We start from the raw sequence: 27,562 nt of genomic DNA, 5'->3' as shown, positions 1-27,562 counted from the left end.
CCCTACACCCTGAAGAGTTTTAATCAAGAAAGGATGCTGTACTTTGTCAAGTGCTTTCTCTGCATCTACAGAGAAGATCATATGGTTCTTGTTTTTTCTTTTACTAATGTATTGTATCACACTGATTTGCAGATGTTGAACCAACCTTGCAGCCCAGGAATAAATCCCACTTGGTTGTGGTGAATAATCCTTTTAATGTACTGTTGGATCCTATTGGCCAGTATTTTGGTGAGATACCCATATTCATCAGGGATATTGGTCTGTAGTTCTCCTGTATGATGGGGTCTTTGTCTGGTTTTGGGATCAATGTAATTCTGGCCTCATAAAATGAGTTTGGAAGTTTTCTTTCCATTTCTATTCTTTGAAACAGCTTCAGAAGAATAGGTATCAATTCTTTAAATGTTTGGCAGAATTCTCCTGGGAAGCCATCTGGCCCTGGGCTCTTGTTTGTTGGGAGATTTTTGATGACTGCTTCCATTTCCTTAGTGGTTATAGGTCTGTTCAGGTTTTCTGTTTCTTCCTGGTTCAGTTTTGGTAGTTGATGCATCTCTAGTAATGCATCCATTTCTTCCAGATTATCTAATTTGCTGGCATAGAGTTGCTCGTAATAGGTTCTTATAATTGTTTGTATTTCTTTGGTGTTGGTTGTGATCTCTCCTCTTTCATTCATGATTTTATTTATTTGGGTCCTTTCTCTTTTCTTTTTGATAAGTCTGGCCAGGGGTTTATCAATTTGTTAATTCTTTCAGAGAACCAGTTCCTAGTTTTGTTGTTCTGTTCCACTGTTCTTTCGGTTTCTATTTCATTAATTTCTGCTCTGATCTTTATGATTTCTTGTCTCCTGCTGGGTTTAAACTTCATGTGTTCTTCTTTCTCCAGCTCCTTTAGGTGTAGGGTTAGGTTGTGTATTTGAGACCTTTCTTTTTTCTTGAGAAAGGCTTCTATTGCTATATACTTTCCTCTTAGGACCAACCTTGCTGCATCCCAAAGATTTTGAACAGTTGTGTTTTCATTTTCATTTGTTTCCATGAATTTTTCAATTCTTTAATTTCCTGGTTGACCCATTCATTCTTTAGTAGGATGCTCTTTAGCCTCCATGTATTTGAATTCTTTCTGACTTTCCTCTTGTGACTGAGTTCTAGTTTCAAAGCATTGTGGTCTGAAAATACGCAGGGAATGATCCCAATCTTTTGGTACCAGTTGAGGCCTGATTTGTGACCTAGGATGTGATCTATTCTGGAGAATGTTCCATGGGCACTAGAGAAGAATGTATATTCTCTTGCTTTGGGGTGGAATGTTCTGAGTAGATCTGTGAAGTCCATTTGGTCCAGTGTGTCTTTTAAAGTCTTTATTTCCCTGTTGCTCTTTTGCTTAGATTATCTGTCCATTTCAGTGAGGGGGGTGTTAAAGTCCCCCACTATTATTGTATTGTTGTCGAGGTGTTTCTTTGCTTTTGTTATTAATTGGCTTATATAATTGCCTGCTCCCATGTCAGGGGCATAGATATTTACAATTGTTAGATCTTCTTGTTGGATAGACCCTTTAAGCAGGATATAGTGTCCTTTCTCATCTCTTTTTATAGTCTTTGGTTTAAAATCTAATTTTTCTGATATAAGGATTGCCACCCCAGCTTTCTTTTGGTGTCCACTAGCATGGTAAATGGTTTTCCACCCTCTCACTTTCAATCTGGGGGTGTCTTTGGGTCTAAAATGAGTCTCTTGCAGACAGCATATCGATGGGTCTTGTTTTTTTTATCCAATCTGATAGCCTGTGTCTTTTGATTGGGGCATTTAGCCCATTTACATTCAGGGTAACTATTGGAAGATATGAATTTAGTGCCACTGTATTGCCTGTAAGGTGACTGTTACTGTATATTGTCTGTGTTCCTTTCTGGTCTATGTTACTTTTAGGCTCTCTCTCTGCTTAGAGGACCCCTTTCAATATTTCTTGGAGGGCTGGTTTCGTGTTTGCAAATTCCTTTAGTTTTTGTTTGTCCTGGAAGCTTTTTATCTCTCCTTCTATTTTCAATGACAGCCCAGCTGGATATAGTATTCCTGGCTGCATATTTTTCTCTTTTAGTACTCTGAAGATATCTTGCCAGTCCTTTCTGGCCTGCCAGGTCTCTGTGGATAGGTCTGTTGCCAATCTAATGTTTCTAACATTGTAGGTTACAGATCTCTTCTCCCGAGCTGCTTTCAGGATTTTCTCTTTGTCTCTGAGACTCATAAGTTTTACTATTAGATGTCGGGGTGTTGACCTATTTTTATTGATTTTGAGGGGGGTTCTCTGTGCCTCCTGGATTTTGATGCCTGTTTCCTTCCCCACATTCGGGAAGTTCTCTGCTACAATTTGCTCCAATATACCTGCTGCCCCTCTCTCTCTTTCTTCTTCTTCTGGGATCCCAATTATTCTAATGTTGTTTTGCTTTATGGTATCACTTATCTCTGAAATTCTCCCCTCATGATCCAGTAGTTGTTTATCTCTCTTTTTCTCAGCCTATTTATTTTCCCTCATTTGGTCTTCTATATCACTAATTCTCTCTTCTGCCTCATTTATCCTAGCAGTTAGAGCCTCTATTTTTTATTGCACCTCATTACTAGCTTTTTTGATTTTGACTTGTTTGGATTTTAGTTCTTTTATTTCTCCAGAAAGGGATTCTCTAGTATCTTCTATACTTTTTTCAAGCCCAGCTAGTATCTTTATAATTGTCATTCTGAGCTCTAGTTCCGACATCTTACTAATGTCTGTATTGATTAGGTCCCTGGAAGTTGGTACTGCCTCTTGTTCTTTTTTTTGAGGTGAGTTTTTCTGTCTTGTCATTTTGTGCAGAGGAGAATAGATAAATGAGCGAACAAAATGCTTAAAAAAACGCTAAAAGGGTAACAATGACCCCAGAAAAATATACACTAAACAAATCAGAAGAGACCCAAAACTGGGGGTGGGGGGAAGAAAGGGAAAAAAAAGAATATGATCAGGCTGGTGAGTATAACAGAGCCACACATCAGATTTTGGGTGTATTTTGGTCTGTTAGAAGCAATTGCCTCCCAAAATTTTAAAGAATGAAAAACATATATACAAAAATAAGGGGTAATACGATGAAGGGATGGAATATGAGTGTAAAGATGAAAATTTAAAAGGATATTAAAAAAGGAATTGATAAGTAAGTAGTTGGTTGAAAAAAGAATTAAAAAAAAATATATATATATATATGAAAGAGAGAGAATGTGATCAGGTGGGAAACTAGGACAATGTCATATACTAGATTTAGGGTATATTTTGGTTTGTTAGAAGAAACTGTAACCTCAAATTTTAAAGACAGAAAAACATATATATATGTTTATACATATATATATGGTTAAATACAACAGAGATAGAATATGAGTGTAAAAATGAAAAATTAAAAAAGATTTTAAAAAAGGAATTGATAAGATGTTGGTTGAAAAAGGAAAGAAGAAAAATTCAACAAAAAAATAGAAAAAGAGAAAAATCAAGAAAATTTAAAAAATTAACTTCAAAAGACTAAAGAATCATGGGAAAAAAGCCATGAATTCTATGTGCAGTATTCCCCTAGCGCTGGAGTTCTGCCGTTCTCATTGATTGGTAAACTTGGTCTTGGCTGGCTGTTCTTGCTGATCTTCTGGGGGAGGGGCCAGTTGCCGTGATTCTCAAATGTCTTTGCCAGAGGCAGAATTGCCCCACCCTTGTCAGGTCTGGGCTAAGTCATGTGCTCCGGTTTGCTCTTGGAGCTTTTGTTCCCTGCAAGCTTTCCTTTGGGCATTGGAGGATGAGAGTGAAAATGGAGGCCTCCCAATCTCCACCCCGGAGGAGCCAAAACCTCGGGGCCCCACTCCTCAGTGAGACCCCAGAGAAAAGCAGTCAATCACTCCTGTCTCCCCGGTCTCCGGCCGCACTCTGTGCTCACCTGGCCTGTGACCGAGCGTTTCTGTCTCTGGCACACGACCCTGTGTGGAGTCTTCAAACCCAGCAGTTCCCTGCGGTGCGCTCCCCCGCGTTGCTCCTCCCAGGGGAGGAAGGGGAGTCTCCCCAGATCTTCCGCTTTTGGGTCCCTGCTGGAGGAGCAGTGGCCCGACTGGGCCGCGGATCACGGTTTATGGCAACCCCAAGCTGAGAGCCCGCTCCTCGGCTCCGTCTCTGCAGCCGGCTTCCCTCCTCCAATACCTGGGAGCTCTGCCGCACTCAGGCACCCCCAGTCCTTCTGTGACCCCGAGGCTCCTGAGACCACACTGTCCCAGCGAGGGTTCCACCTCCCGCTTAGCCACTGGAGCGACATCCCTCAGAGGCCAGACATCTAGAAGTTCCGATTTTGTGCTCTGTGGCTCTATCACTTGCCAGAAGCCTCCGACGGAGGCCCCCTCCCCTGCCATCTATCTTCCCGAATATCGCCTCAGATTCACTTCTCCGCACATCCTACCTTCCAGAAAGTGGTTGCTTTTCTGTTCAGAGTTGCTGCTATTCTTTTCTTCGATCTCCTGTTGAGTTCGTAGGTGTTCAGAATGGTTTGATTCCTATCCAGCTGAATTCCTGGGACCAGACGAAATCCAGGTCTCCTACTCCTCTGCCATTTTGGTCCTCCCCTGTTTCCTACTATTTTCTTCTACACTTTTTCTGCCTTTTGTGGTTTTGAGTATTATATATGACTCCATTTTCTCTCCTTTCTTAGTATATCAATTGTAGATTTTTTTTTTTTACTTACTTTAGTGGCTGTCCTAAAGTTTACAATATACATACAATAAATCCAAGTCCACTTTCAAATAAAATTATACCACTTAAAATAACAAAATACTCCTAATTCATTCCTCCCATCCCTTGTATCATTGCTGTCATTCATTTCACTTATCCATACATATATATACATAAGCAAATATATGTATGTAAGCATACAAAATTAATACATTGTTGCTATTATTTTGAACTAAATTATTTTTATAGCAATTAAGAATAAGAAAAAATAAAGTTTTAATTTTGCCTTCATTCATTCATTCTCTGATATTGTTTCTTTATGTAGATCTGAGTTTCCGACCTATAACATTCTCTTCTTTAAAGAAATTCTTTTAAGGCAGTTCTACTGGTAATAAATTTCCTCAATTTTTTTTGAGAATGTCTTTATTTCTCCACTTTTGAAGGATAATTTCATGGGGTAGAAAATTCTAAGTTGTTTTTTCTTCCTCTCAACACTTAAATATTTAACTCTATTATCTTGTTTGCATGGTTTCTGAGAAGTCAAATGTAATTCTTATCCTTGTTCCTCTATAGGTAAAATGTTTTTTTCCCTCTGGCTTCTTTCAAAAAAAATTTTTTTTTTGATGTAGTGTTCCATGATTCATTATTTGTGCATAACACCCAGTGCTCCATGCAGAGCGTGCCCTCTTTATTTGTCTTTGACTTCCGAAGTTTGAAAATGATATGTCTAGCATTTTGGGGAAGGCATTGCATTCACCTTGATTAGTGTTTGCTGAGGTTTCTGGATCTTTAGTTTGGTGTCTGACATTAATTTGGGGGAAATCCTAAGTCATTGTTGGTATAAATATTGCTTCTTTTCCTTTCTTTCTTCTCCTGGTATTCTCATTAATGTATATATGACACCTTTTGTAATTGTTACACAGTTCTTGGACATTCTGTTCTGGGTTTTTTTTTTCAGTTTTTTTTCCTTGTTTTTCAGTTTTGGAAATTTGAAAGTCTCTATTGTTATATCCTCGATCTCAATCTCAGAGATTCTTCCATAGCCCCATTTCATCTACTAATGAGGCTATCAAAAGCATTCTTTATTTCTGTTACAGTTCTTTTGATCTCTAACATTTCTATTTGATTCTTTCTTAGAATTCCTATCTCTCTGCTTACATTACCCAATTTTTGGATGTTATCTACATTTTCCATTAAAGTCCTTAGCATATTAATCATAGATTTTTTTTAAAAAATTCTTATTCTGATAATTATAACATTACTGCCATATCTGACTTTGGTTCTGATGCTTGTTCAGTGCCTTCAAACTGTTTTTTATCTTTTAGTATGCTTCAGAATTTTTTGTTTAAAGGTAAAAATGATGTACTAGGTAAAAGAAACTGCAGTAAATAGGATTTTAATAATGTAGTGGTAAACTGTCAGGAGAGGGGAAATGTTCTATAGTCCTATGATTAGGTTTCAGTCTTTTGAAGACCCTATGCCTCTGGACTGTGAAATTCACCAGTGCTTCCCAGGTTTTTTTTTTTTTTCCTCCCCTTAGGTGGGACAGGATGGCTGGAGGGGACTGGAGTTGTGTATTTCCTTTCCCCTGTGTGGAAAACTAGAGGGGCTAACATTGGTTATTTCACTTTCCCCAGGTAGGTTAGACTTTAATAAAACCCCAGGAGGTTAGGATCTGGTAAAATAGTTTCTCCTGAGGGCAGGACTTGTTAATTAGAATAGAATGCTCTGGCATATTTCATAGTCATTTCTTTTCCTCTCTAGCTAGAAGCCAAGGGAATTTTCCTCCTTTATCCACTGTGAGAGTCAAATTGAACTCCTGGAGGTAAAACTCATAAAAATGTGGACTCTCCTATGATTGGTTCCCCTGGAATTTTTAACTCTTAGAGTTATCTACATTGAACTTCCAGCAATTTGTAAATTATAATCCAGACTTTTTTTTTTACCCAGTAGTGGTTCCCAGGGAGGTTTTTACTCCAGTAAACTGTGATTTTCTGCGTCGTCCTTGTACCTCTCCATCTTGGGGGGCAGTGGTTTGCCCTATGACCTCACTTCTTTGCCGGACCTTAGAAGAATTATTGATATTTTTTAGTTTGTTCAACTTTTTCTTTGTTGTTAAAATAGAGTGGCAACTTCTAAACTCCTTAAATGCCAGACTGGAAACTGGAAGTAAAGCTGGAAATTTTAGGTACAAAATTATTGTTGGCTTTTGGGCCCTCCAGGCTCACCATGTATCCCCTGTACCAGCTGAGTCCATAGTTAAAGCCACACAAATACTCACACCCCCCCCGCCAACACTACCAAGCATCCAAAATACTCATAGTCCCTTGTACATGTTTGAATTCTTCTTCAGAACATACTCAGATTTGAATATCAGCTATGTATCCATTTGTTTTTTTCTGAAGGAGACGGTTCCCTGTGTTTGGCACCTCTGTGATTGTTTATAATTTATGGAACAACTTTTATGCAGTTACTATTCTGATCTTCTTGAGAGTTTTATGAAATAGCATTACAGTCTTTTGGGAGAATTTTTTCATTTTTGGAAATTATAGTTCATAAAGGAAACAATTTTGAAAGAAGTGATTGCTAACAAACCCTCCATGCACTCATGACACATCTCCAGTAATTGGCTTCCTTTGGATTTGAGCTCATTTTTGGTAGGAGAGATGGAGGTGGAAGGAAAGCAGAAGGTTTAGGAGGTGCCAGAGAGGAGGCTGAAGAAAACCCAATGTTAGGAGGAAGCTAGAAAGAATCCAAAATGAGCCAAGCAATGTTGTCTTGAGAACTATTGACAAAGCAAAGAAAGACTTTTAAAAATTCCTTTTAAAGACTTTATTTCTTTTTTCCAAGTTTTTATTTAAATTCCAGCGAGTTAACATACAGTGCAATATTAGTGTCAGGGGTAGAATTTAGTGATTCATCACTTACATACAATACCCGGTGCGCATCACAAGTGCCCTCCTTAGTACCCATCACCTGTTTAACCCACTCCTTCCCTCCACCTCCCTTTATTTCTTAAGGATATGACAATACATTAGATTATTAAATCCAAAGACACACACCTTATTACCCTCTTTTACCCCTTTAGGGAAGATATTTATCAGATGGTCAAGTTTAAACCTTTCAGGCTATTTCATCCAAGTTTTGAAAATACTAGCTTGATTTAAAAAATGTATTTGCTTTGAATTATATAATAAATTTAATATCTGTGAAAAATCTTTTCATGGTTTTTGTTATTTTATTATAAATACCATACTAGAGGTTTCTTCTTCTAAAGTAACTTTGCTTCATTTCCTCTTTATCAAAGCTGATTTTCTATGGATATTTAATTAGGAAATGTGAAGGTGGGATGGAGAAGTCATAGATATTTGAAAAAAACTTTAATCTCTGCCTCTCAGTGGAAAAAAAAATCTTCATAATTAAAAGTGCCAACCCCTCATCTCCTCAGCTGTGAGCATGGGAGTTCAAGACTAAATCATATTACTTTAGGAAAAATCAATAGGTCTCATAAAATTACCAGTCTCCTCATGAACACAGAACAGTGTTTCTGAAAGCAAATATGATTTGTTGCTCTGTTCTATATGTATATTTATAGAGATCAATGAGAGATGTGGAATACCCAGAGAGTTCCTTTGCAGCCCCTGATAAATCACTTTTCCTCCAATTGTGAAAGGAGGGAAATTTTTTTTCATTATGGAACTTCCAGAGTAAATTTCCACTGTCTTCTCTAGCATCACAGATGTGAGAAGTATAACCCAAGCTCTGTTGTTCAGTATAACTTTCAGTCTGTCCCTTTATGCTAGACACAAAACAAACCCAAAACACTAACTATGCTTCATGGGTCATTTCCTCATCACTGAGAAAAAGGCATCAGTCAACAGGAAGCCCTAAAGACGGTCACAGGATAGCCTATTAAATAAGAAACACTGGACTAGTGTTGAGGGCATTTGGGTCCCTTAGTAGACACTCTATCCTCTGGACTCACCATCTATAAAGCAGGAATAATCAATGCCTTTCACATAATTAACTATAATACATGGAAATTATGAACAAATTCCACAGAAATTCCCCAAATTTATGTTGATCATTGGCTCCTGCCTGCTTTCCTATCTCAGCCATCCCAGATTTCTGTATCTTCTCCTTGGGGAAAGAACCAGGGAACCGTGGAATGGTAGATAATGAATGGAAGGATGCAGAGGGAATAAATGAGGAACTCAAGGGCTTCCACCAATTAAAAAATTGATTCTTCCCCCAATGCCAGCATATTTGTTACCAGATCATCTCTACCAAGCAGTTCAGCATAATCAGTTAAAAATTTTGGCTTTTGCGTCAGGTAGACTTAGGTTTGAATCTCGGCTCTTCCACTTACTGTGGAGCCAGGCAAGTCACCTAATCCTTCAGATTCAATTTCTTCAAATGAGGCTAAGAATGCCTTCATTAGCTTATTTTCAAGATTAAATGAAATTACTAATGTAAAGGGAATACAGTATTTGTCCCCAAGTAAGTACTCTGTAAGTGGTGGTTGTGGAGTTTATTTGTTGTTTTTCATTGGAACCCATATCCATCAGGTGTTTGGTTTCTTTTAATGTTGGTGGGGGTGGGCCCATTGCCCATTGTGTAAGCTGGTACAAAAGGCTATGGGTCTGCAGCAACTGAACACCTGTTTTTGTTATTTTTCAAAGATGATTTTTGTCTTTGTAAAGTTCCTACTCATCTTTATGAACACAAGTTGACTTGGGGTCATGACCCTGGATCCTATGGATTTCCCAGAGATTCAGTAAATAGATTTATTTTAAGCCATGATTAGCTAGTTGTCATACTAACTACCCAGAACTTCAAGCAAAGATTCCTTCCAGACTAATCTGCTGATAAAGCCAGAGAAGCCATTCAATTAAAATGAGTTTGTGTTTCATGTTGCTCATCCTTCACAGAGTAGTAACACCTGTGACAGGAAGTGTGGGTTCTGAACCCAGGAAAGTTCAGTCGCTTGGGAGATCATGGAAGCTATCAAGCTTTAATTAAATAATAATTCGGGAAGCCAATATCCATATAGGGCCCAGAATCAGGGAAGTAAACCTGTTAGCTTTCCCCAGTTTTTCATGGCTCTATCTCCTCAGAGGCTTCACCGGTAGACCTCAGCTCACACTGGTTCTTGAACCAATACTGGTAGGGTCATGAGGGCTTCCAGCAGATGAGCCCCTCACCTACACAACTAAATCAAAGGTAGGCATATGGAGAGCTGGAGTGCAATCTTGTGTCTAAAATACTCTATATCCGTGGTGAAGTTAATGGCCAATTTTCAGCATTCCTTTATCCTCTGCAATGATGGCCAAAGTTGACTGAGTTAATGAAAACCATGGTTTCCAGCACTGTTGATACTTAGACTTTCAGTGCTATCTCTGGGGCCTGGGGTTGGATATGATAAAAAATTAAGAGTTCCATTTCTTTCACCTAGAATCACTGAGAGTCAGTCATATTCCCTCTCTGGGTCTCAGTTATCTTCCTGGAATGACCTAAATGAGGGGACTTCATATTTCAAGATGATGCTACCCATAGATGCTTCTCTTAGGATTTTGAAAAATAATCTGCCAACACACTTAGAAATGATATTTGCATATAAGAATAATTAAAAGCCATCTCGACAGAAAGGAAGGATGGAAGGAAGAGGAACACAAAGTGTCCTCTATACAGCTGCCACTATGACAAATACACTCGAGGCCACCTAGCCCAGTGCGCCTGCCTCCACTATAGGTAAACTCAAATCCATTTCATAGCTGGTGCTTTAGGCATCCCTGAGTATACTGATTCCATTTTTTTGTTTACTCATGTATACAAGTTCATCTTCAGATCCAAATAAACATTTCTTTGATGCAGTTTCATCCTATTTCTTTCTTGGTTTATTTTTATGAAGAAGGGGATCATGTGGCTTGGAGACATTTTACTCTGGCACAGCTCTTCAGGGTCTCCCTCCAGACTGAATCCCTGAGGCCTGGTGGCAAGTCACAACCAGTTTCCTTTACAGTGATACATCCTTACAGAAGATAGGACGACCTGACAGTCTGACAGACACTTTAAGTGTGAAGATGAATAAAAGATACATCATTTCTGATGGGTATATATATAAAAAAAACTGTCAGTCGATGTAAGCACTATTCTAAAAACATACAGTACCATATCAGTGCTAGAGGGTGTTGGATATAAAAAAAGAGTTGGCAGATGGACAATTTTTGATAGGTCTATGCGGATGTGAAAACCAAGCTGAGAATGAGTTTGTTAGTCCTCATCCATTGCCCTGCTTTGAAAATCATATTTGGAAGCTTTGCTTCCTTTCTTTTTGGCTTCTGTCAAGTCCCACATTATTAGCTAGTAGGTAGACTGGATAATGATTTAGGTGTGCTATGTCTAATGTGAGTGGTGACAGGCAGGAAATTCTAGCCAAAATATATTACTCACTGGTTGTTACTTTGCCTGAAATTCTACCATTAGAACTTCTTATCTGGGGAATGTACTACAACTCAGACACCAGAAAAGGGAAACCTTCAGCTTACTGTAATGAGGATTGATTTCCAGACATTTATGGCATCAGGGCATTAAGGACTGTGGGTCAGCCAGAAGTCCAGGTAAAAAGGCAGAAAGCAGAGAATCAGAAGTCACAAAATTTCAGTATTGTTTACTTCACACTCTCATAGAAACATTTGAGGACGCTCATTCAACCTTTATCTGTTTCAGAACATCCCCTGAAGTATTCATCCAATTACTACTTGAATACCTCTAGTGACAGAAGGCTCTTTTCTTAATGAAGTTTACTTTATTGTTAGACAGTTGTAAACTTCAGAAAGTTCTATGCTGTAGGAATCCCCAATCTGCCTCTTTGAAGCTTCCATACTATTAATGTTTGTCCTTCATAGAATTAGATTGCTTCCTTGTCCCCACGAAGACTCTTTGGACAGGTAAAGGCAGCTTTCCTGATGTCCTACCCCTAATGCATCTTCTCCTCCCATTTCACACAAGATTCTTTAAAGGACATAGGGAGACGGATGATAGTGAGCAGCCAATAGGAGAAGGAACAAATGGCTCATGGCCCTTCAGCATCTTCTTTTTTTTTTTTAAGATTTTATTTATTTATTTGACAGAGAGAGAGCGCAAGCAGGGGGAGCGGCAGGCAGAGGGACAGGGAGAAGCAGGCTTCCCGCTGAGCAAGGAGCCTGATGTGGGACTCGATCCCAGGACCCTGGGATCATGACCTGAGCCGAAGGCAGATGCTTAACCGACTGAGCCACCCAGGCGCCCCGGCCCTTCAGGATCTTCTATGAAACCCACACTAATAAAATGTAAAAGAATGACAATGCCAAGTGTTGGCAGGAGTGTATGACTGGAATACTCCTATACTCCTGGTGAGAATGCAAAATGGTATAGCCACTTCAGGAAATAGTTTTCAGTATCCTATAAAGTTAAACAGTCTTACCACATGACTTACTCCTAGGTATTTAACCCAAGAAAAATGAAAATATATGCATGCACACAGACTTCTACACTAACGTTCATAGCAGCTTTATTTGTAATGTCCCCAATCTGGAAACAGCCCAAATGTTCATCAACAAGGGGAAACAAGATGTAGTGATCAATAAAATAGAATATTTTGGGCAATAAAAATAAATGAAGTACTGATATAGCCATGACATGGATGAACCTCAAAACTATGCTAAGTGAAAGAAGCCAATCACAAAAGACCACATATTGTACGATTACATTTATGTGAAATGTCCAGAAAAGACAAATCTATATAAGCAGAAAGTAGATTAGTAGTTCCCTGGGACCAGGGATGGGGGAACTGACTGCAAAGAAACATGACAGAATTTTGGAGGTTATGGAAATCTTCTATATGTCAAATGTGGTAGTGGTTACACAGATGTATGTGTTTATCAAAACTCATTCACTGTACATTTTAAATTGAATTTTATTGTGTTTAAGTCATACCCCCAATATACCCCCAGATTTTTTTAAAAGCCAGGCAGAGGCTAGCTTTCTGCAAGGCCATGTTACTGTTGGTCCCTCCGTATCCCCAGTTATCCTCTGGGCACTCCAAGTGCCAATGGCAGCACCATCCTAGATACAGAGGTCATCAAGAACACAGAAACACAAGTAGGTGGAAAGAACTAAGCCTTATTGGAAATATGATTTATGAGCAAGATGAGAGAAGAAGACTTGGTTTTGCTGAAATCTGGGGCTCAAGACAGAAGGGCTTTGGAAAGGGGGTATTTTGAGTGTATTATAAGCAAAGACCACACATACAATGACAGCATTTTCTCACCTGTAATGGATGTGAAGAAGGGAACTGTTTGTGTGTCACCCATAAACTATTTCCCTGCCATATCTGTATTTAGAATGTCATCGGAGTTATCAGCCCTTCTAACAATAGTTCTTCCTTTCACTTTTCTTTTTGCTCTAGACAAATTTCAAGCAGCTCAAGAGACACTCTCCTTGAAAGGCTTTTTATTTTTGATCCAACTAGACTTGTTTCAGTTCTGAGTCATTAGCCTTTAGAGGGAAGAAGACTTGCTGAAAGTTTCACATTCATCCTTATTTGATCATCCCAAGCTTATAAAATAGATCCTTATTAGTTATTTTACAGGTGAGAAAATTGAGGTATGTGAGGTTCAAAAACTTGCCCAAGTTCTCATGACTAATATGTGGAGCTAATATTCTGAACTATAACTACAACCCAGGTCTGGGCTCTTAACTGGCAAAACCTTCTATCTCATGCTATTAACATAATAGCTATCATTGGTTTTAATGGTTGTTATGAGCCAGGTACTGCAACAAGCAGTTTGCACACATTACTTTAGTAATTCTAGAATGCCCATGGTCTATGTGGGCTTATTACTACTTTCCAGTTCCCAACACAGTACCTGACATATAATAGACATTCAATTAAGATTTATTATATGAATAAATGAATAGCCCTCTGTGGTAGATATTATTGAACCCATCTTATGATAAAGAAAATGAAACTCAAAAGAAAAAAGAAAAGAAAATGAAGCTCAAAGAGATTAATTTGCCTAAGGTTTCACAACTCTCAACTGGCAGAGCCCCAAACTCTACCACTCTATGTCTGTCCCAGTGTAAAAGGGTTGGAGAATGTCAGCCAGTGAAAATAGAGCACTCTAGCAATAAGCACAGAATCAGTGTTACTGCTGCTGTTTGGGATGTTAAAGAATCCCACCTCTTCTCACTTTGTCTTTTTACATCCCCCAGAATCTACTGTAGCCTGACTCTGTTTGGAGCAGAACACAAAAGAGGTAAGTAATTCTCCTGCCTTCACTTAAGAGTAGTTGAAAATATCATATCTTTCAACAACTCTTGTCTGGATTATTTCTCGTTTGTTTTCTTTCCAAGCTTACCAGATAATTGTCTTGACCTAGGGCCTGAGCTAATCTGAAACTCTTCTAAGAAACTAAACAACCCATTCCTCCAAGCAAAGTACATTCTCAAGGATCTCTAAGGCTTCTCACTGCTCTGGCTAAGGTCATTGAAGTGCAGGTTTCACGTATTGCCTTTCTGAGCATTAGTCCCATTGACACAAGTCTTTGTCTATATTTCTGTCTGGCTAACTCAGGCATCTATAATACAAAATCATACTGAGGTACATTGGAGCAGGGCTGGGTTTTTCACTCACAGAAGAGAAAAATAATAGAAGAGATACATAGGGAGTGGGGAACAGTAAGACCACTTTTGCTAATATCTAGTTTTAATTATGGCTGTCATGGACAGACTATAAATCTGGCAAAGAATTACTGAGCACCTCTATATGTAAGGAAATATGCTAGGACTTGGGGACACAAATAAAATTGGTTGATTCTTATCTTGATTAGCTCATAGTCTAGTAAGGAAAATAGGCATATGATAATTAATTCCAAGTGATATGAGTGTTACAAAGAAGAAACATTAAGGTGGGTTATATGCTAAGTGAGCTAGCTTAAGTTTAAGCTACTTGTTCCACACCAAGAGACTTGGGTAGAATCACCTTCCCCAGAATCCCCAGATAGATACTAGAGCTGGTAAGGAGGATATTTGGTACTCAACCTTCCAGTGTCTGAAGAAAATATATCAGTGGCTTCTATCACCGATGTCTGCTGGATGCAAGGAACTTTACATATAGTATCTCAACTCATCACAGCTACTTTGCAATACAGATTTTACAGATGGGGAAACTGAGGCTCAGAGTGAAAACTTGCCCAAGGTCTCACAGCTTTGGCTTTGAAATCGATTGGGATTTTAATGTAAATTGTGTCTAACTCCAGAGTGCATTTTTCTACTGCTTCAAACTATTTCTAAGACATAGTGTTATGAACAAGAATTGAGGATTCTAGTCCAAGATCTAATACTAAACAGTTGTATGCCCTTAGGCAACTCTTTCTTTATCTTTTGGAGGGAGTGTTGAGTACACATCTTACCTACTTCATAGTTTATCAAAATGATGATGAGACAGGAGAATACTTAAATCACATAAAATGCTCTGCATATGTGTGGGATGTTACCAATTATTGAATGACATTAAAAGGTTGCTTCTGCACTATACTCTATAATCCCTGCCTTGCTCATTTACTCACTCAAGCCTGGGAGGGGAGAGAAAGGGTGACAAGAAAGAGTTTGGAATTGGAACTTAGCAAAGAGAGTCATAACCATGACCCAAATCATTTTTCATTTCTTGAGCCTCAAATTCTTCATCTCTAAAGTTGAAACTTTTCTCTCACCTGTGACTATGATGAGGCTTCTCATAATTGAAAAACACGATATATACTAAGTTGCTTATATTAAGTTTTCTCCATCTTGAACAGGGCTGCAGTTTGCACACACACCACACTTGAAAAGGCAAAAAAAACCTTTAAATCTAAGTGGTCTAAACTCTGTCAGCTCATCAGTTGTAAGTGGTATTCAGCACAAAGTGAATTGCACTTAATGAATTAAAGATGAAAGAGACAGCAGGGAGCACGAATGCAGGAGAAGACCTTTCATTTCAAATTTAAAGGGCTAATTTTATGACTATTTGAGATCTGCAGATCAGAATGTTTCCACTCTTCCCCTAAGTGTTTACTCAAAACAGCATATAGTGTTTGAAATGATGGGGCATTGGGAATGGACAGAGAAGCCAAGCTAAGCCCTCAAACTGATAAACAAGGCCTGCTGTATCTTAGCCACTGAGTCCTCTCCAGGAATAAGGGCTTGCAGGTACATGAGCAAGATAGGTTACGTTCAGGTTGGCTGCAGATCTGAGGATCAGATTCTAGATTGCATACAACTCTCAGTCAGTGTCATCACCCACATTTCAGCTGTGTCCTCAAGCAAGTTATAGAATCTATAGTTTTGAAAGGACTAGATCATCCTTATGATGCCTTCTTCTTCTCTGATTCTTGGAGTCCCCACTCTAAGTCCTCACCAGGTGGTAATCCTAACTCTGCTTACATTTTTCCAATGATGTGGAGCTCATAATTTACTTTATGGAAACTCTCATCCCATCTCCACCCCCACCCTCCCAAATGCATCTTCAGTTAGTTCTTCCCTTGTCCCTGAGAACAAGTATTCCTCATGAGTCCTTCGGAGACATTTATACATGTATCACACTTCCTCCTTGCCCCTTGATTTGACTTAATATCTCAGTGCCTTGGTTTTCTGGCCTAGAAAATGATAAAACTGTGGTCAAGATTAAATGAAATAATGAATATTAAAGTGGTGTTTAAGATATTTGAATCTCTGTACACATAGACAGTGAAGCTCAGTGGGAGGGGAAACTAGTCATTCCTTTTTGGTTGCTCTTTTAATATCTTCACATATTAATTAGATGGTGCTTAGATGGGTATGGTAATAGCTCAACCCAGCTTTACTGAGATTGTCCCAATTTAAAATATTTCATTGCATTGTTCTTGTAAAACGTAGCAAAGAGCACATTCAGTTATGCAGAACATCCTCTCAGACTGCTTTCTTTTTTTAACTTTTAAGTTATATGTATATTTCTGAATTTCAGTTTCAGAACTCCAATGGCAGCTTTATTTCTGTATTATGTGACAGCTGTGATATTTAGTAATCTAAACCACCCCAAACAGGTGTTCATTTTTTAGTTTTAATTCCAGTAGAGTTAGCATAAAATGTTATATTAGTTTCAAGTGTACCATATAGTGACTCAACAATTCTATACATCACCCAGTGCTCATCACAACAAGTGCACTCCTTAATCCCCATCACCTATTTCACCTCAGAATGCTCTCTTGAACCTAGAGGTAATACAGAAGTCTTTATCAGACCCCATCATTTGTTTTTGGTTACAAAAAAAACAAGATCACTGGATGTATGAGGCTTAAGGAAGAAGGGAAAATAGGGGAATGAAAAGCTAAGAACTGGTGATACCAATGCTTGCTGGCCCTTCTCTCAAGTCCCGGCCACTTCTATGAAGACTCTATGCCTCTGCTTGCTTACTCAGCTTCCTCCTGTTTGGACAAGATTTTTATGACTAGATTCCAGGTCTTCTTTTTCTTATCATAATTTTAATGTCAGACTACTAGTAGGGATTCTTTTGTTTGTCTTTCCCCTAGCCCTATCTATCAACACAGATTTATATAAAGCTTATGGGACCAGCCCTGTGCAAGGTATTATGGGGGTTCAAAGGAAAGACACTTCCTCCTGGAGGGGGCTCATACAATCACATGTCCTTCAATAGCTCAGGGAATGGAGATATTAGTAAGGGTCTGAGTAGTCAGAGGAGGCTGCATCAAGAAGGCTGAATGTGAGCTGGGCATAGGTAGAAGAAAGAAATGGGCTTTCAGATGAGGGGAGAGAGATTAAAAGCAGAAGTGGGCATGATTACATGTTTGGAAGTGGAGGTAGGGGCTTGATTTCCTTATGTGTAAAATGCAAATCATTATACCTACTTCATAAGACGGCTAAGAGGATTATGTGGTCTGGTAGAGAGGTGGCAGATGTATGTTTAACATTTTGCATTTATTCCTCCATGGTCTGTGGCAGACATTGACAGTTCTCCACTGCATTCTATCACTGAGGCTAGCTGCGGGTCCAGAATATTTTTAAATAAGGCTCCAGACAGCTAGTACCAGAGTATATAAACTGGCGTAAATTAGGCACTCAAGAAATCATAAGTGTTATTACCCCAAAGACCCACACAATGTCTGATATAACTGGATAAAAACAACTTGTCTTTTCCATTCTTACCAAATACAGATGCAAACCTCTGCATTTCCAGTGTGTCAGAGACCCACCATGTCCTCAACACTTGCAGGATTGAAATGAGACTAAGACTCGATCCTGCTGCAGAGCTTATCTGCCGTATGTTTTAACATCTCCTGTGAGCTGTAAGTACTAGCACCCTTGATTTTCAGGAGTTTGCAAACCTCCAGAACACAGCTACTTCCACTGAAGTCATCATTTCGTCACCCATATAATGTTGGTACCCCTCAGGGGCTGAACCAATAGGCAAGTATAGTAAAGAGGCAAAATGGAGTCTGTCTTTGGGGTTTTTCTTTGACTCTATGCAATGCTCTTTTATATATTGATAATATTTTATTCATAATACTCTGTTACTGTGTTATGATGCCTGCCCTGTGGCCAATCTTGCCCTCTGCCCAGCCTCCAGATGTTTGCCTTCGTATAAAAACTCACCCATTTCTTCCAGGTCTCCTTCTTTGCTGGACTGAGAGAAAAGAATGGTGCAAATGGGTCATGTACTGCTGGGACAATGTTATCAGCTATGGTTCTGGCTGGTGAATGAATAAGATCATTCAGGCATTGGATATGGCTGCAAGCAGAGACAGTAGGCAAAGGGGAGAAGGCAGGGGAAGGAGGAGACAGGGAAATACGACCTTAGGAGGAATGTTAAATAGGCGCATGGAGCAGGAAGGCTGATGGAACAAGTGTGGCTCCTTAATGACATTATGCACATTAGAAAGGACAACTGGGAAACTGCCAGGGAACACTTGTCGAGAGTGTTCATGACACATTTAACTTCCTAAGCAGCTTGACCATGGGGCCAGCTGAGCCAAAAGAAAGGTTGAAGGTTAAAGGAAGGTATGAAGTCTGAGTCATAGCAGTGGCCAGATGGACCCCAGCTGGGCTGCTGCTGCTCTATCTCCAATATGGGGATATATGGACAGCTTTTCTGCCTCACTCACAGGCAGAGCAGAGCAGTGCAAACCTCCCAACAGGAACCATAAAGCTTGAGAGCAGGGTCAGCTCAATTATGACCCTCTCTCTTGTCCCCAAGCCAGCTACTTTTCACATTCCTGAGCCAGGCCTGCACCAGACCCCTGTTTAGACATGACCATACAGCCTCAGGCAGAGCCTTGGAAGGAAGCAATCCACATATCACACACTTCAGGGGCTACTTTAGGAGCCAAATATTTTCTACTTTCAAAAACGTAGATAGTGCTGAAGCAGAAAGAGTCTTTTGAGAGTATTCAACCTAGAGTTTCTCAAGTGTTATCAGAGAAACTTCTGCATCAGCATCATTTGCAGAGCTTGATTAAAATGCGGATTATCTGGTCCCACCCCAAACCCATTAAGTTACACTGTCAAGGGGTGAAGCCCAAGAATCTGCATGTTAAACTCCCAAGAGATTCCTACATACCCTGAAACTTGAGAACCTCCGACAAATGTCAGAGCTCTGTGTGATCAGTTACCCAATGTTCCCAAGGTAAAATCTGAAGACCTCTTACCACAGAATCATTTGGAATGCCTATAAAAAATTCAGATTTCTGGGTCTCCTCTTAGCTTTCCTGTATCAGAATTTCTTATATGTGATAAAATTTGAGAAACCCATTTGCTTCATTGTACAGATACAGAAACTGGCCAAGATAGAAGAAGTGACTTGCCCAGGGTTGTCTGTCTAGATTATGGCAGAGTTAGGGTCATACCCAAGTCTCCAGACAAATCTAAACAGTATGCCCCTGTGGTTACCTCTTGAGGGTTGTTTATGCCTCGCTTTATCTCTCATGGCCAAGCTACCCTTAGAATGTCTGGCGCTCAAGAGTAAAAAATGCAAGTGCTCTGGGTAGTTGGATGACAGTAGTTGAAATCTTCTCCAAAGGGTTGTGAAGAACAGCTTGGAAATAAAGTAGTGTAAGGTCATAAAGCTCACTTATAAAGCAGCAAGGTACTTCAGGACCTTCCCCAAATGGAGTTTCAGGGGACTCCAGCACGGAGTATTTTCATGCAGGGAAGCTGTCAACCATGGCTTTTGAGTCAAACTGAACACAAACACCAAAAGGCCTTTAAGAGTTTACTAAACCTATTTTTGCCTTGTTGTTTTTGTAGCTGAAACACATGGCAATCAAGAAAAACTTAAACATATGCAGTTTAATGTCAGACCTGGTCCAAGCTCACTAGTCTGATTCCCCAAACCTGTGCATTTGAGGTTCCAGCTCAGTCTCTGCTTTATCTCCCCAAGACTGAGGTCTGGAACTCCTCCAGACTGACATTCTGTACCCCAGGATCTGCTGGGACAATCTAATAGAAGGTCATTGACCTCTAAAAGGAGAGCAATTTCCAAAATGATAAGGCAAGATAGATTTTCTTTGAGAGATTAAGCAATTGCCATTGACAACAGTGCCATTGTATGATTTGCATTTGGACAAATGCTTATAATTTTGGCAAGTGTTTCACCAATGCTACATAATTAGAAAAATTAAATGCTCTGCCACTTTGAATACATAATTCTATAAAGAAACAGGAGACCTCTACAGATATTCTGGAATTGCTGAGGGTGGAGGGAAAGGGCAGAAGGCAGGAACAAAGAAAGAAAAGTTGTAATCACACTTTTCCAACCAAAAGAAGAATTTGGTAGAGAGGTCCATACCCCTTATCTTCAATTCTGAAATCAAAGAGCTCTGTATAACAGAAGCTATTTTTCATTAATTTGATATCAAATCTGACCTAAACTGACATGAACTTAGTCCTTGTCTCTTTTAGTATGAATATTCAGACATTGTTTCCTGCATTTTTCCTGAATAATTAATGGCTTAGTTATGGGATATTTTCCCAGGAACCACTGGGAGTGTTATATAATAAACAGTACATACATGCTCTGTGTTACCTTTCAAAAACTTTTTAAAAATTAAATTCTAAAACACAGTCAGATAACAGACTGTGGACCTAGCAAAATGATAGCTAACATTTATGAATCACTGACCATCTGAATGAAGCTGTGCTAATCTCTTTTCATCCCATTTAATACTCACAACAACACTGTGAGGAAGGTATTAAAATCACCTCCATTTTAAAGTTTGGAAACTGGTTCCTGGAGAGATTAAGTAATTTTCCAGAGTCACACAACTTTTGGCCAAGCCAAGATTTGGACCCAGGTATTCTGACTCTAGAAACTACAGGCTAAACTCTTGCATTCTACTGTCTGGGAGAGAAGAATAGTTTTGAAGAACAGTGTGGGCTCTTTGTGGACTTTATGAAGAAGTATATGCCACCTATTATTCTATGTCATTTGAGGGCCTCCTACTTCCAAATATGTCCCCTTCCCCATTCTTACTTCTCTGTGATGCTGGAATATGGCTTTATTCCTTGAGGCTCATCTGGATGGCTTTATCACAGGGACCACCAACATCAGAAATCCTCTGGGCAGTTTGTTAAAAGTACAGATTCCTGGTATCCATCCCAGACCTATTGAATTGGCATTGTTGGGGATTGGGACCAAGTTGTTTCTTAGAGACATTAAAGTTTGAGGAAAAAGTGAATGACTTGAGAAAGGCCCATCATTAACCCTCATTAATTAATCAACATCTTACCTCTCAATGACACCTAGCTGGACTGGCAGAAATAAATTCATGGATGGGCACCTGGAAAATGGAAAGGTAGCCTAGAATGGTGAGATATGGAAAGGAAGGAAGAAAGAATATGACAGTATCTCCCTACTTTGGCAATATGTGATGAGGAAAGAGCCTCAACAATGATATTGTTAGCTGCACTGGAACATTCTTGAGAGCATCTCTCTGCCACTCAGAGCACCTATCTGGACAAGATAGTTATCCTCATTAGATGAAAGAGGAAATTGAGACCCAAATGAGTCCTTTAATGTCATCCAACTGATTAATGCCAGTGTTTGGGTAAGTTTCTGGCCCCCAATCTTATATAGTTTCAATCTTCTAGTAATCTCTTCCATAGGTCCAGAGAGGAGGCACCATCAAATAAAACCTAGAGAATCAAGTCTTACATTCAGTGATACACATTTTTGCCCACTAGAGGCCAATTTAAATACAATTAAATGGTATGCTACACTAGGAAAGGGAAATGAGAGGAATTATACTGCAGAATAGTTCAACTGATATGCCATATGTTTGGGGTTTGTTTTGTAACTCTAACAGGTTCCTTTATTCTTGTTATCAATGCAGGGATGACTACTAAACATTTTGATCTTTATACTTTTAAGAATATTCTGTTCTTGTTTACTAAGTTCCCAACTTCACCTTTTCATCTTGCCTATGGTATCTTAAGCATCTCCATGACAACTAAATGTGACCTTAGATAAGGACTAGGAATCTAGAAAAATATGGATTACCACCACAGTAATCAGATCGCTACAGCAATGCGGGCTAAGATTGGGGCCTTGAGGTTCAAGTCCAACCAGTGATTATTCCAATTAGGGCTGCATGCTCTCTAAAAAAGGTTTTCTCCAATTTTAGTGCACATTTGAATCACCTGGCAAATCTGTTTAAGTGGAATACTAATTCAGTAGGTTTGGGGTGGGACCTGAGTTTGCATTTCTAACAGTCTCCCCGGTGATGCTGATGGTGCTTGCTCCCAGATTACATTTTAAGGAGCAGGGAGCATGAACCGTATCATGCTCAAGTAGCATGTACAAATGAGCATATTTATGGTCCTGGAGGAAGTGCTATTTTTAACAACGGTACTGGTGAGCATGCCAGCTCTGATATTAAGTTGTGTGAACTTGGGCAAATATCTACCTTTCTGGGTCTCTGTTTTCTCATTCATGAAATTATGAATTTGGCCTGGATAGTCTCTAAGATTACTTCGGGTTGTAAAATTCTTTGATTCTCTGATTAAAAAAAGAGATATTTTAGAATCAAAGGCTTAGTTCAAGGGCAAATTTCCCCTATATTACAAGGAAAGGGAGTGGGGAGAGAAATCTACTGTGACTTTTGTATTTGTCTTCTTAATTCCAAATCCTCTGTGTCCTAAGGTAATTTATCTCTTCTGAATGTGCAGAACATTGGCATTCTCCATGAGAAGAGGCAACATTAATAGTGGACAACAGTTTTGGCATCTCTCCAATTCAGCTCTCAGTGTTCCCTTGTGACTGCTTCATAGGTAGCAGTTTTGGCTACTTGCTCATGACACTATCTCTCTAATAACAGCGGAAACCCTACTGTCTGCCCATTGGTTTCCAGTACTGGCACTCAATTCTACTTAGTCTCATTTGATTCCAGAAGATACAATGGAGAAGTACACAGACTCACCACCTACCTTGCAAGTAGAGCATTCCTCCCTTCAGACAGAGAATCTGATTCTGCAGCCACAAATACAGCATCTGACTGAAGAGAGTCCTGATCCGAGGGGCCAAGTCATGCCCACCCTGGCCACCCCAACGATGTCTGTACCCTGCTCACTTGAACATCTCTCTCAGTTTCACCATGACCCTGCTAATCTCTCAAGATTTCTTGCACAGTTGGCAACTCTTAAGTTCCCCAATCCTACAGATGATGTCCAAGTCAAGTTCTTTTTTGACTACTTATCTCAGCAGATGGAAAGTTGTGGAATCATATCTGGGCCCAACCAGAGCACTCTGCTGAAACAATATGAGGACTTTGTCCTTGAGTTCCAGCAATCATTTGGAGAGCCTACAAAACAGGAAATAGACCCTCTGAACAAAAAGGACAGCTCCTCCTCTCAGCAGCATGCTTCTACTTTCCAGCTCCTTGCTCAAAATCTGAGCTGTAATGAAACCAATCTGAGTGGCAACTTCCAAGAAGGACTAGCTGACTCCATCCAGGATGAAGTGAGTGGCACAGATATGATGGACAACCTTCCAGACCTGATCACTCAGTGTATTCAGTTGGACAAAAAACAAAGTGACAGGCCAGAGCTTCTTCAGTCAGAGACCCAGCTCCCAATGTTGGCTTCCATGATCCACCCTCAAGCCTTTTCCAGCCCCACAGATCTGCCACCCAAGGAAGAACCTATACAGTTGCGTGGAAGCCAGCCACCTCTCACCCCAGCCAAACGAGCCCTCCAGCAAGAAGCTCAGTTGTGCCTCTACTGCAGCCAGGCTGGTCACTTCACAAGAGATTGCCTTGCCAAACGTTCTCGAGCCCCAGCAAGGATAAATAACCCAACTCACCAGTAAGAGAGGAGGTCACTTTGTAAACTTATATCCCTCTCACCTCCAGCCTTAAAGATTTATATCCTGAATTAACATTTAAAATACAGATGAGGAACTATGATACCACTTCATAGACAGTCATGAACTCATGTGCTTCTGGGAATTTAAAGAACCAGATCTTGTTCATTTGGTGACCTATCACAAAATCAAACCCAACCTGATAATGATGAAAACAATTCACAGGCACTTTCTGCAATTGGAACCAATTCCCCAAGAGTACTGAAAGTCTGTAGGTGAAACTCTGGCTGATCTGAGCCAATGAAAACAACCCTGGAAGTGCACTGGGAACACCATTCCCTCCAATGGGTGAGATCTGGGTTGAGTTTGTTGGCCTAAATCTTCTGTGCCTAAGATTAGGCCCAAGACTTTCACCCTCACCCTTATTGGTCTATATTATAGATCCCTGTTGGTTTAGAACACTTGGTTGAATTCCTAATTGCATTCCATATCCTATCAACATTTTTCTACTGGAGGCTGGAACCTGCTCCACCTATTGACTAGAGTCCAGCTTCAATACAAACCAATCTTCATGGAAACACAACTCTACTACTGTTCCATACAGCTATGTATTTTGTTGCTATTTAAAGACCTCTGCTTGCTCAAAAAAAAAAAAAAAACACAAAAAAACAAAAAAAACAAAAAAACACCTGGATCTCTTAGCTATTGACAAATCAGATGGCATGGCCATTTGAAGACTCTGATTGGAATTGTTGGTCCACTTCCTTGAGAACTAGCCCTTCAGGCACAGACATGTTTTTAACCAAGCCCGACTACTTCCAGGGTACTCTCCTCTTCCTACAACAACTTACTTTAGGTTATAGCATGTATAATGGCCAAGTCAAAATGGTCTAGGATAATGACCTCTGATAAATATTAATGAAAGTTGGGGAAGGAGTTTTCATCATAATTATTATGTCTACAGCATGTACTCCTGCCTTACCTGGCAGATAAGGGAACCTGGTTAAATAAATCTCCACTGAAGACTTAGGGTCAGGCTCTGTAGTAGTTTCTGACTCTAGAGGCCTCAGTGTGATCACCATTTAGGATCACTACCACTGATGTTGAACTCTATACCATTATGGACCACCTCTCAGGATCCTCATCTAGTTGAGAATCTTGAAAAGCAAATAATGGCAGACAACTTTCTGAACCATCCCATCTGACAAATCCTGGGGCATGAACATCAACACCATTGATAAATAAATCTCAAGAAGAAGTGGGGTTTGGTTGCTTGTGTTGTGCTCTTGGCACACAGGCACACACATCAGCTCTGTGTATGGATTTCTAATGCTTCTGAAGAAAAGTAGTGCCATGCTGGAGAGACACAATTTTCTAAAATGTTAAGGATATCCCGTGACAATTGATGCTTGCTAATAGTAATCAGTCCTCTGTTCCCTGCTTCTTAGTGCTGATGTATGTCACCATAATTGATTTCCTGAAGAAAGATCAGTAATTCCCTATTCCCTAGCAGCCATCAAGACTGACAATGAAATGTCATTGTACTTTGGCCTTGTTCCTAGAAAATTATGCTAACTTTGACAGTACTTAAACCCACCTAGGACCTTACCATTTTCATCCTGTAACACTAACAAATAGATCGTTTTTCCCATCAGTACCTTGCTAACCACTGTGCCAATCTTTATTTGCATTCACTAGGGGTCTCCTTTATCACCGGCTTACTATACATCCACCTTACTCCATATGCTGTCACAACAAGGAGACCTGAATGCTCATATTCCAATTGTGCCAAGAAATTCCCACTGTGGTACTGGGATTGTATGAAAGCCTCTAACAAGTAGATCTATTTGAACTTTAAGTGTCTCTGGGATTACCTGGAGGTATCCTGATCTAGCACCCCCAATTCTGTAACAAAAGAGTAACCCAATAGCCTCCAAACACTTTCCTTACTGACCCCAGTATGGTCTTGGGATGCTGATGGGAGCATTCAGTTGGCTTCATCACCAATCTTTCCTTACCTTAGTGACACAATTTATTATTGTATGCTCTCTCACAAAGATGCATCACCTTATTTCCTGTTTGGACCTTCTCTCTACAACAACATCACCTTCTTCTCCAAGAAATCTTCAGATTTCATAGCCTCTCAGAACAGATAACTAATTCTGGGCTATAAAACCTCCCATTTCTAGAAGCTCTTTGTTGAGGAATTCCCAGTCAAGGAATTCTTGTGCTCTATGTGATACAATCCAACAATCATACTGAGCATAGGAATAGGGTACTGGGATAATGCTTTACTGTCTACTAGCTAGCAACGATTTTGTTTACCACTTAAAAATTTTGTTATAATGACACCATCCATTTCAAATAGAATAAACTCATTATTTAGCATAGAGTTACACAGATGTTTTTCTCAGAACTTATACCAAAGTGAACTTCCCTGAGAGTGAAGCTAATTAAAGTCTACTGAGAACCGATGAGATGTAACCTACTTGATCATGTAGTCTGCAACTACAAAGACTTGGGGAGTCCTCAAGTCCAAACAAGATTGTAGTTTTAGGGAGGCAGATCTGCTACATGATTGATGCCATCCAGCAAGATAAGATCGAATCATTTTATGATAAGTCTGAAGAAGGAATTGTTAACAAGAGAATGTTCTTTAGGGAGTCTAGAAGAGGGGGCAATTAAAGAGGCATAGGGCGTTGATAATCTTTCTAGACTCAGAGAGGGGATGTTGACCAACATGATTTGGCAGGTCTATATACAGTGGGGTGGAAGCACCAGGCCATCCCAATTTGTGTTATTAGCCATTAAGATTACCACCTAACTCCCCTTGCTGAGATCCTATGTGTTAAGAAGTAATCTGATTGTAATTATGTTCCCATATAAACTTTGTTATGGGGAGAAAATTTGCTTATCAGCTGACATGAGTATTCTAGCCTATTCAGCAGTTAATTCTCATTATAAATAAATAAATTGGTTTTGGCTTATACATCAGTCTTTTTGTGGGTTTTAATAGCGTCAATCCTCCAGATCCAAATCACTGCTGAGTGCACTGGAAAAACAAATAAGATTCTCACAATGCAAAGTCAGTACCACAGTGTGAACCATAGTGAGTCCACTCAAGATTGGCCTCCCTGGGAACGTTACATCAACAGTCATCCTCCTTTTTTATGTCTCTCATTTGTCTACAGCTGTAATAAAATTCTGAAAGGTCAATGTTTTTTAATTCCTGCACTTACCTCCGTTCACACCCAGAACCATGATATCTGCCATAAGTAATTACTTCTTATAATACTACACAGTTCAGTCTAACCATTAGAATATATCATCATGGATGAAGACATGACACATGACTATAGACATGAGCCTCTGACAAGCACCTTTGAAGAGGGAAGCCTGTATAATTGTCCTAACTTTCACCACCTCTATTCTGTCCAAATGGCAGCACATGGGACCCATGCCGTCACTGCCTTTACCTCTATCCAGGATGGT

General features: G+C 39.7%; 1 protein-coding gene and 1 long non-coding RNA gene across 2 annotated transcripts in view; both read left to right on the top strand.

Annotated features, from left to right (window-relative positions):
- Positions 1-23,057, top strand: part of LOC141371288 (uncharacterized) — a 200,268-nt gene extending 177,211 nt beyond the window's left edge. Inside the window, exons 3-5 of the long non-coding RNA XR_012376116.1 lie at positions 13,957-14,000; positions 17,932-18,062; positions 22,939-23,057. This is a non-coding gene — a long non-coding RNA (uncharacterized lncRNA). The remainder of the gene's footprint in view (positions 1-13,956; positions 14,001-17,931; positions 18,063-22,938) is intronic.
- A 110-nt stretch (positions 23,058-23,167) lies between these two features.
- Positions 23,168-27,048, top strand: RTL4 (retrotransposon Gag like 4). Its single transcript, XM_025853643.2, has one exon. The coding sequence runs from the start codon at positions 23,168-23,170 to the stop codon at positions 24,074-24,076; it is 909 nt and encodes a 302-aa protein (XP_025709428.1). The 3' UTR covers positions 24,077-27,048.
- The last annotated feature ends 514 nt before the right edge of the window (positions 27,049-27,562 follow it).

Source organism: Callorhinus ursinus, unplaced genomic scaffold (assembly GCF_003265705.2).
Source record: "Callorhinus ursinus isolate GAN/ISIS: 27379988/994484 unplaced genomic scaffold, GSC_fseal_2.0 scaffold65, whole genome shotgun sequence".
Classification (NCBI taxonomy): domain Eukaryota; kingdom Metazoa; phylum Chordata; class Mammalia; order Carnivora; family Otariidae; genus Callorhinus; species Callorhinus ursinus.
This window is presented reverse-complemented; position numbering and strand designations above follow the sequence as displayed.

Excerpts from the sequence above, each read along its gene's own strand:
- RTL4 (XM_025853643.2), top strand. The coding sequence starts at position 23,168 with ATGGAGAAGTACACAGACTCACCACCTACCTTGCAAGTAGAGCATTCC.